Raw genomic sequence first — 9,651 nt, 5'->3', positions numbered from 1 at the left:
TTGGTGGCAGGTGGCCCTGCCCCGGGCCCCTAGCTGTGAGGTGGCCCTGGGCCACAGGGACCCCCACTGTCACTCCCCTCACTGCCCGCAGGAAGATGCCCCCGGAGCTGCCTGCTGCCCCGCCAGGAGCCAGAGGGCATCCCCTGGGCCAGCGGCCAGGAGGGCACAGGTAGGTGCGGTGCTGGGGACAGGGGGATGCGGGGTGACCAAGGAGAGAGCGGGGAGGTGGAGTGGGGCACAGACCGGGGCCATGAGCCGGAGCCAGCCCCAGGTGAGCACAGGCACCCGTGGGGAGGATGGGGTGCAGCGTGATGTGTCCCAAGGAGCAAAGTGGTCCTAGAGGATGCCCTGGGGGTGAGGGGCACCCTGAGGATCAGGGCTGCACCCTGGGGCAAGGATGAGCCCTAGGGGACAGTCCCACCCTTCGCTGGGCAGGCAGGGAGTGAGGGCAGGTCAGTGTGGGGTCCCTGCCCGCCTTGCAGGGCATCCTCTCCCTTTTGCCTCCTCCCACCAACCGCAGTCACACCGACAGTGGCTTTCCAGCATGTTTCTCCAACTCCGGAGTAGGTCTTGGCCACCAGTCTGCTCTGGTGGCTGCTCTACTGGGAGATGGTGTCCGGAACAAGGTGGGACAGTGCCCCCACAGCTGGCTCCAGGGCAGTCCCCGTGCTGGAGCTATGGGTGCTAGGGTCCTTCTTGGTGGGTACCATGAGCTGCGGGTGCAGGAAAGGTCCTGGATGAGGCCCTGCCGTCCTGCAGCCCTGGGGGAGCTGCGCTGGTGTGGGGACCAGCCCTTCTCCACCAACATTGTCCTCCCTGGGGCTGGTGCTCAGCACCAGGGGCTAACCCGGAGGGGACCAGGGGCTCAGGTCCCCATGGCGGCTCCGTCCAGCCCTGCCCAGGGCCAGGCATTGCCCTTAGGTTCCTGGGGACGCGTTCCCCCGGGACGGATGGAGGTGTGTGTGGCAAGCTCCTGGCTGGCAGGTCAGAGCTGCTCACCGCGTTCCCAGGGCATGGGAGGATGGAGATGCTGGAGGGAAAACTACCCTGAGCCTCACCGTGGCTTCCATTGCAAGCCCAGCAGAAACCCTTCGCTGGCGGGGATCCCACCCCCTTCCACCCATCCCGGAGCCCTGGAGCGCGGCTGGCGGGGGAGCCAGGGGTGACACTCCGGGGGGGGAACAGCCCGAAAAGCCTCTTTCCTCCCTTCCCCGTGCAGCGGGTGGGAAAAGCCCTTTTTGGGGGGCCGGGCTGAGCGGGGGCCGCGCCGCTCCCGCTCCCCACCCTCCCTTTACCCCCCCCCCCGGCACCGCGCTCCGGGCCGCCCTCAATAAAGGGGCGGGAGCGCCGGGGGCCGCCCGGCGCCGGCACCGCCTGCGCCCGGCTCGGCTCGGCACGGAGCGGCACGGCTCGGTGCGGCCCCGCGGGGGGCGGCGGGTGAGTGAGTGCCGGGGGGCGGGGGGGGACGGGACACGGGACGGTGGTGGGGGGTCCCCGCTGCAGGCGGGGGGTGGTGGTGGTGGTGGTGGTGGTGGGTCGCTGCGGGGCAGGACCGAGCCACCCAGGCGGGCACCCGTGGGAGCTCGCCCGCCCGCACCGGGGCGACTGCGGGGCTCGCACCGCCTGGGTTCCGCCGGGACGGGCTGGGCTTGGGCTGGGACCCGGCGCGGCCATCACCATGGTGTCAGGCCGAGTGCCCCCCGCAGCCCTGTGCCCCCTGCAGCCCTGTGCGGGGGGGGAAGGGTCGCGGGCAGGGCTTCCCCGCCCTGGCTCCCCGCTGCCCTTAGAGCACCCCGGTTTCGCCACCTTTCCTGGGGTGGCGGGGAGCCCCCCACGAGGCAGCGGGGGGACGGGTGGGCAGGAGCCGCCGGGGTGAGCCGAGGCGTGGAGGAGGCAGGCGGGAGGCAGCGGGAAGGGCTTGTGGAGGCAGAGCCCGCGCACACCCTGCAGCCGGGGCTGGCAGCCGCCCGCCGGCCGGGGCACGGCTCCCCCGGGCATCGGGCAGCGAGCGGGGCCACCGGCCAGGCTGCACGGGGAAGGCTGGAGCGGGGCCAGGTGGTGGCCAGCAAGGGGCATCCATGCGACCGTGCCCTCCTGCATCTGGCGTGGCCACCAACCCGTGCCATGCTATGGGACAGCCACCGGCAACGGCGCCCACCTGGCCAGACACAGGCCAGGCCATGGTGGCAGCATCCTTTCTCACAGGCTCCCACGATGAGCGGCCGGCTCCTGCTCCTCGCCGTGCTCCCCGCGCTCCTGAGCCCCCCGGCTGCCACGGCGCAGAAGAGGAGCCAAGGTGGGTGCTGAGCACGGGGTGGGGGGGGTTGGTGAGAGGGGCCCAGCAACACTGCGCCATGGTGCTGGTCCGTGCCCTGAGCGCTGTCACCACCCCGCAGCGGTCTGCGAGGACGTGCTGGAGGCTGACATCGTCTTCCTGGTGGACGGCTCATCCAGCATCGGCAGGAACAACTTCCGCGCCATCCGCACCTTCATGGACGACCTGGTGGGGCCCTTCGTGCAGGTGGTGGGCGAGAAGGCGGTGCGCTTTGCTGCGGCACAGTACAGCGATGAGCCGCGGTGAGCCCCGGGGAGGGGGCGTGCGGGGCAGTGGGGCAGCAGGGCCAGGAGGTGACATGTCCCCCCGCATCCCGCAGGGTGGAGTTCTCCTTCTCCCAGCACACTGATGGGATGAGCGTCCGGAGGGCAATCCAGCAGCTGAGCTACAAGGGTGGCAACACACGGACCGGTGCCGGCTTCCGCTACGTTGCTGACAACTTCTTCAGCCCCACGCAGCTCCGGCCTGGGGTCCCCCAGGTATGTGCAGGGTAGTGGCCCTGGGAACATCTCGGGGGGGAAGCATCGCATTTGCGGGCCCTGGGCTGGCTCTCACGGCTCCCACACGGCCCTACAGATCTGCATCCTCATCACGGATGGCAAGTCCCAGGATGATGCCGAGGGGCCAGCAGCGAAGCTGAAGAACCAGGGCATTAAGATCTTTGCCGTGGGTGAGCGAGGCTTTGGTGCTGGGTGAGGATCTCCCAGCGGGTTCAGGATCCCTGCCCTCACCCATCGTCTCCATCCCTGCCAGGGATCAAGAATGCTGACCATAAGGAGCTGATCCGCGTGGCCTCAATGCCCACCGATGCCTTCTTCTTCTATGTCGGTGACTTCAAGCTGCTGGGGACGCTGGTGCCGCTGATGACGCGCCGGGTGTGCACGAGTGTCGGGGGCACCCTGCGCCGGCTGGGTATGGGGTCCTGTCCTCCTCCCTGTGGGACGTAGGTGCCGGCGGTGCTGGGTGCCAGGCTGTGCTCACTCTGGGTGCACCCTTAGCGCCCATCCTCCCCAAAATGCCCTCCTGGCCATCCCATTCCACCGGGCACATCGCTGTGCCCACCCAGTACGCTCTCTGCCCTGCCCCATGCACCCTGGAGCTGATGGCCCCTGTGCTCCACCACAGATGGGCTGAGCCACGCCGGCCCCTCTAACCTGGAGATCCTGGAGCGGGGCCTTGACCAGCTGCGGATCCGCTGGACGGCAGCCAGCGGCCCCGTCACCGGCTACCGGGTGCAGCGTGTGCCGCTGACGGGGCTGGGGCAGCCGATCGTGGCGGAGAGGCAGGAGGTGAGTGCTCCCACACGCCTGCTCGGAGTCCCCAGGCGGCCCCGGTGGCCCCCTGGGTGGCCTGGGGATGGCGAGGGGGTGACACAGTCCCTGCCCAGGTGAGCCTGGGGCCGAGGGAGACGAGCGCTGTGCTGCGGGGGCTGCGCGTGGGGACGGAGTACCTGGTCACTGTCACCGCCCAGTACGCCAACAGTATCGGCGAGTCGGTGTCCGGCCGAGCACGCACCCGTGAGTGTCCGTGCCCATGGGGACGCGGGCAGGCGCTGGGTGCCCGCAGCACGTGGGGTGGGGGCTCATCCCGGGCTCTGTGTGCCCCTAGAGAGCCGTGCCAGCGCCGTGACGGACTTCCGCGTGGTGGAGACTGGACCGACCTTCCTACGGCTTGCCTGGCAGCCTGGACCCGAGCCCCCTCAGGGCTACAGCCTCAGCTATGCCGTGCAAGGTGAGGGGACAGTGCTGCCTGCATGGCCTGCGTTTGGGCAGCCCCCGGGCCGGGCAGGACGTGGCAGGGGGCTGCATGGCAGGGTGCATGCACGGGCTGGGGGGGCGGTTGAATGCACGGGGGTTGATGCAGGGCTGCATGCCGAGAGCGCCGCGGGTGTGTGCGCGGCTGCCTTCAGCGTGGTGGCCGGTGCTCGGGCTGCGGGGCACACATGCGTGCAGAGGCATGGAGGTGGGATGTGTGTTCCTACACCCGGAGGCTTTGGTGTGCAGGGCTCGGGGAGGGTGTGTGCGCACGTATGGTAGCCAGCGGCCCGGTGGTGCCCCCGCCCGGGGCTGATAGCGCAGGCTTACGTGTGCCCCCACAGTTGCTGCATGTGGGGGGCGGGCGGCAGACCCCCATCCCAGGCAGGCGCTGGGATGGAGCCGCACACCTGGCAGCCCCTCCCTGTCCCCGGGCGCTCCGGGGGGTGCCCCTGCCCTGGCCGCCTTCCCAGCCTCGCCCCACGCTCCCCACCCCTGGCACCGCCTGGCATCCCCGGGGCAGGGTGCCGGCCCGCGGACACCCCTTCCCTGCCGGGCCCGGCTTATGCCGTGCCCCTGCGCCCACCCGCACCCCTCCGCCTCCCCCCCAGGAGCAGCACAGGGGGAGGAGAAGAGCCTGGGGGCCAGCGCGCAGTCGGCCACGCTGAGCAACCTGCGCCCCGACACCGAGTACGTGGTGACGCTCCGTCCCCGCTACGCGCAGCAGCCTGCTGTCCCCGCCACCCTCACCGCCCGCACACGTAAGCACCACCGTGCCCGGCCCTGGGCTCAGCCGGGGACAGGGATGAGTTCCCAGCACAGGGATGCTCCTCCAGTCACCATGCCCCATGGGGATGGGGCTGCCTGACCCATTGCTGCCTGAGGGGGGGAGCTGGGGTGGGGATGCAGGTGAGCACGGCTACAAGGGGATGCTCCCAGCCCCAAAAAGTGCTCCCGGAGGGGATACAGCACCGTGTGCTCTCCCAGCTCCTTCGTAGCCTTATGGGAGTGTTTCCGCTGGAGATTTCCCCACGTGACGTAAAAATGTCGACTGAAAAAATGCAGGGTTTTTTTTTTTCTTTTTTTTTTTTTTTTTTTACAAATTCAAGCACCCTGCTCTTTGGGAGGAAAGCATGCTTTCTGCGAGGGTGGTGGAAATCATTGCGGGGCAGGAGCAGGGGTGAGGCCCCAGGGCAACACCTTTACAAGCCTCAAATTTTGGCAAACCGATTCCTTCAGCTGCCCCAGGCAGCCTTAACCCGCAGAAAGTATTTAAGGCATTAAGAGGAAGGCGTTTGAGCTCCAGTTTGCTGGAGCGGGGGTGCTTTGAAGGAGCCGCCTGGGCGCGGGCTGCACTCGGTGACCTCAGCGCGGTTCGGCATCCATGAGCAGGGGCAAGGGGGCTTTTCCTCCCAGAGTAGGTGGGTTTGCAGGCGAAGGTGCTTCCCCCTGCCCCGCGCTCAACGCGGGGGATGCAAGGTGCACCTCTCGCCCGCAGGACGCCCGGTGGGTGTGCAGCATTTGGCCGTCCACAACGTCTCGGCGCAGAGCGTGCTGCTGGCCTGGCAGCCCGTCGGTGGTGCCACTGGCTACCGGCTCTCCTGGGCGACCCTCACAGGTAGGTGTCCATCTCTGAGCTTACTCCCCTTCTGCTGGCGGCCCTAGGGAGGAGGGATGGAAGGGGGATGTTGGCACGCACTGCACGGACCCACCCCAAGGGACTGCTGCGCCGGCTCTTGCAGGGCAGGACAGGCACAGGGTGGACCTGGATGCCGGGCGGACATCACATGCGCTGGGGGGGCTGCAGCCCAACACTGACTACGTGGTGACAGTGGCCCCGCTCTTCGGGCAGCTGGAGGGGCCCACGGCCACTGTGCGACAGAGGACAGGTAGGTGGTGGGTACGGGTGATGCCATCCTGCCTCTACCCCTGTTGCCATGGGGTGGGGTGGGGACCATCCCCCACGGCCCCACACCACGATGATGCTCCCCACCCTGCCGTGTGCGGGGGCTGGGGATGCGCCGGGTGGGGGGTGGCCAGTGGCAGAGCAGCACGGGTCAGCCTGGCCCACGGGGGTCCCTCTTGCAGAGGCGGGCACGGAGCAGACGCTGCGGACCAACATCCTGGGCCCCACTTCCATCCAAGTGCTCTGGACTGGCGCTCGTGATGCCCGTGGCTACCGCCTGGAGTGGAAGAGAGCCACAGGTGGGCTTGGGGTGCCCGGTCACCCCTGTAGACCCCCTGTGCCAGCAGCTGGCAGTGACCCTCGTCTCCCTGCAGGACCAGAGCCCCCCAGAACGGTGTCGCTCCCCAGCAGTGCCAACACCTACCAGCTGACGGGGCTGCAGCCGGGCACCGAGTACCGCATCACCCTCTACACGCTCTACGATGGTGGGGAGGTGGCCACCCCCGTCACCACCTTCCAGACAGGTGAGCGACTGCTGTGGGTCCCCTGGGTTATCCCTCACCCTTCTAAGCCATTGGGACGGGGGAACATCCCACGTGGCGTCTCTCACCCTGGGCCATGAGACCCCACATCAGAGCCCAAGGTGAGGATGGGGACTGTGCTGTCCTGGCTGTGTGGCTCCAGCCGTGCCTCACCATGTCCCCTCGCAGGCGTGGAGGCACCCGTGGGTGCCGTGTCGGACCTGCGGCTCGTTGAGGAGTCGGGCCGGCGAGTGCGGCTGGGCTGGACTGGCGTCCCTGGTGCCACCGAGTACAAAGTGGTGGTGCGCAACAACCAGGGTGAGTCTGCGGTGGGGGCACAGGCAGCAGCCAGGGGACCCCGGCCGGCCAGCGCTGAGGGTCCGTGGCCACCTTATTCTGGCAGATGGCACAGAGAGGACGAGGCGCGTCCCGGGCAGTCAGACGGGGCTGGAGCTGGGTGACCTCCGGGAGGGCATCGCTTACCTGGTGCGTGTCTCAGCGCTGGTGGGCGGCCGGGAGGGCAGTGCCGCCACCCTCGCCATCCACCTCAGTAAGTCCACGCCAGGGTTTGGCACCGGGAGTCCCAGAACTGTGTTTCCCCCCTGGCATGCATTTCTCCTCTGTCCCCCTGCAAGCCCTCAGGGTGCTGGGGCGGCCGCGGGGCCCCTCTGGGCACCCCGAGGTGACACGGTGGTGCTGTGTGGCGGTGCAGAGTACCCAGCGGTGGGCAGCATCTCGGAGCTGCGGGTGACAGAGGCCGGTCCCAGCCAGCTGCGGGTCACCTGGAGAGGGCTGCCAGGCGCCGGGGGCTACCTGCTGACCTGGCGAAGCAGCGACGGTGAGTGTGGGGGGGACCACGGAGTGCAGGGGCGGCAGCGGTGGAGCCCTTCCCATCCCGGCCATCTGTCCTAGGTGTGGAGCAATCCCGCTTCCTCCCCGCCGACCCCACCGCCTTCACCATCGAGGGGCTGCGCCCTGGCATCGTCTACACCGTCAGTGTCTCGGCCATTGTGGATGGACGCGAGGGCAGCCCTGTCACCGCCACAGGGCGGACAGGTGAGGCGTCCCCCTGCCTGTCACTGCTGGCTGGCGCTGCTTGCTTCGAGCCCAGGTGACAGTGGCTCTCTTGCTGTCACAGCACCCGAGCAGGTGGGGACAGTGTCCCGGCTGGAGGTGCAGGCGTCCAGGAGCAACGTCGCCCGTGTCACCTGGGTCGGTGTGCCGGGAGCCACCGCCTACCGCGTGGTGTGGAGCCGCAGGGACGGTACTGTGGGACGGGGACAGGGATGGGGGCGGGCTACGAGGGCAGCGGTGTGGGGAGCTGACGCCGTGGTCCTTGGCAGGGGGCTCGGAGAACAGCCGGCGGGTTCCCGGCCACACCAGCTCCTTCGACATCCCCGACCTGGAGGGAGGCGTCTCCTACACCGTGAAGGTGACAGCGCTCATCGGCAACCGGGAGGGCAACCCCGTCTCCATCATCGTCACCACCCGTGAGTGCTGGGGTTGGGGGGAAGCACTCTGGGGTGGCACCGGGCGCCTCTGCCCCTAACGCCTGCCCCTCTGCCCTGCAGCGGAGGCAGCCCCGCTGCCCCCCGTCAGCAGCTTCCAGGTGACAGAGGCCTCGGAGCATCGCCTGCGCCTGGCCTGGGTGCCAGCGGCCGGCAGCGCCGGGTACCGCCTGGTCTGGCGCCTGGCTGAGGGTGAGTGTGGCCGGCCAGCACCCCTGCATCCCCGCCAGCCCCCGCACAGCACCCCCTCACCCCTCTCTCCCCCCGGGCAGGGGGTCCCCAGCGCAGCCAGCAGCTCCCGGCCACCGCCAGCTCCTACGACCTGGGGGGGCTGGAGCCCGGCCGGCGCTACCACATCAGCATCACCAGCCTGGCTGGTGGCCGGGAGAGTGAGCCAGCCACCATCACTGCCATCACCGGTAAGGGACTGCACGGGGCCAAGGGGGCAGCGGAGCCCCGGCGCAGGGCTGGAGCCCAGAGGAGCACCCGGGGACTGGGCTGTCCCAGCGTTGGGCTGGGGCGGGAGGGGGGTGGGGTGATGGGTGGGGAGCTGGGAGTGGTATGGGGGATGCCCCTTAGAGTCAGGACACCCTTTCCTCCTCCTCGGCAGCTGCCCCGGCCCGTGTCACCAGCCTGCGGGTGACAGAGGTGCAGAGAGACTCGGTGACACTCACCTGGACCCCTGTCCCTGGCGCCTCCGGCTACGTCCTCTCTTGGAGCCCCGCTGCAGGTGAGATGGGTGGGTGGCCTCAGGACAGGGGGCAGTGTCCCGGCGGGTGCTTGCCATCCCCCCTGACTCTGTGACCTGGGCGGCAGCCGGTGGGGAGACAAGGCGGATGCTGCCCGGCGCTGCCAGCTCCCAGCAAGTCTCCGGGCTGCGCCTGGGCCAGCGCTACACCTTCACCCTCCGCCCGCTCCTGGGGAGCGCGCCAGGTGCCGAGACCTCCATCAGCGAGCGCACAGGTACGGCAGGGTCACTACAGGGCCAGGCTGGGCTTGTCTCCACTCTGGTGGTGGATTCACCCCTTCCCTGCCCGCAGTCTGCAGGGACGCCCGCGGTGACATCGTCTTCCTGGTGCATGGCACCCGCGACAGCTCCTCCGGTGCTGATGCCGTCCGCACCCTCCTCTCCAACACCGTGTCCGCCCTGGGGCGCCTGGGCCCTGAGGGCACCCAGGTAGGGGGCTGCCCCAGTGGCGGGGGGCCCGGGGGGGGCCGGGCAGCGGTGCCCACTGCTGCCTTGTACCCTCGCAGGTGGCTCTGGCCACGTACAGCTACCGCAGCCTGCCCTGGCTGCTCCTCAACCGCTCCAGCGACCTGCCCGTCGTGCTGGAGCAGATCCGCACCATGCGCTACGAGGAGCCCAGCGGCAACGCCATCGGTGAGGGGCGGCTCTGGGAGCCGGGGCAGTGGCTGGTGGGATCCTGCTGACTGTCCCCCTCCTCCTTCTCCCTCCCTAGGGGCAGCCATCACCTTTGCCAGGACCTACTTGCTGAGCCCTGGTGCGGGGCGCCGGCCCGGCGTGCCGGCGGTGCTGGTGGTCCTGGCCGACGGTCCCTCTGGGGATGATGCCATCGCTGCAGCCAGTGACATCAAGGCTGGGGGTGAGGATGGATGGGGTCCCAGC

General features: G+C 69.3%; 1 protein-coding gene across 1 annotated transcript in view; it reads left to right on the top strand.

Annotated features, from left to right (window-relative positions):
- COL7A1 (collagen type VII alpha 1 chain) overlaps positions 1–9,651 on the top strand; it is a 32,206-nt gene continuing 22,555 nt past the window's right edge. The window contains 27 exon segments of the mRNA XM_063348162.1: positions 1–169; positions 2,206–2,296; positions 2,397–2,577; positions 2,655–2,814; positions 2,912–3,005; positions 3,089–3,247; positions 3,461–3,624; positions 3,723–3,852; positions 3,944–4,066; positions 4,701–4,850; positions 5,588–5,707; positions 5,832–5,978; positions 6,178–6,294; positions 6,370–6,519; positions 6,706–6,834; positions 6,920–7,066; positions 7,229–7,354; positions 7,429–7,572; positions 7,655–7,780; positions 7,860–8,006; positions 8,088–8,216; positions 8,297–8,443; positions 8,635–8,754; positions 8,841–8,987; positions 9,065–9,201; positions 9,279–9,405; positions 9,485–9,628. Of these exon segments, the coding sequence (XP_063204232.1) occupies positions 2,215–2,296; positions 2,397–2,577; positions 2,655–2,814; positions 2,912–3,005; positions 3,089–3,247; positions 3,461–3,624; positions 3,723–3,852; positions 3,944–4,066; positions 4,701–4,850; positions 5,588–5,707; positions 5,832–5,978; positions 6,178–6,294; positions 6,370–6,519; positions 6,706–6,834; positions 6,920–7,066; positions 7,229–7,354; positions 7,429–7,572; positions 7,655–7,780; positions 7,860–8,006; positions 8,088–8,216; positions 8,297–8,443; positions 8,635–8,754; positions 8,841–8,987; positions 9,065–9,201; positions 9,279–9,405; positions 9,485–9,628 (3,547 nt within the window). The 5' untranslated portion in view covers positions 1–169; positions 2,206–2,214.

The sequence above is a fragment of the Chroicocephalus ridibundus genome, chromosome 10 (assembly GCF_963924245.1).
Source record: "Chroicocephalus ridibundus chromosome 10, bChrRid1.1, whole genome shotgun sequence".
In the NCBI taxonomy this organism is placed as follows: Eukaryota; Metazoa; Chordata; class Aves; order Charadriiformes; family Laridae; genus Chroicocephalus; species Chroicocephalus ridibundus.
The sequence above is the reverse complement of the archived record's forward strand: the minus strand, read 5'-3'. Positions and strand labels throughout refer to the sequence as shown.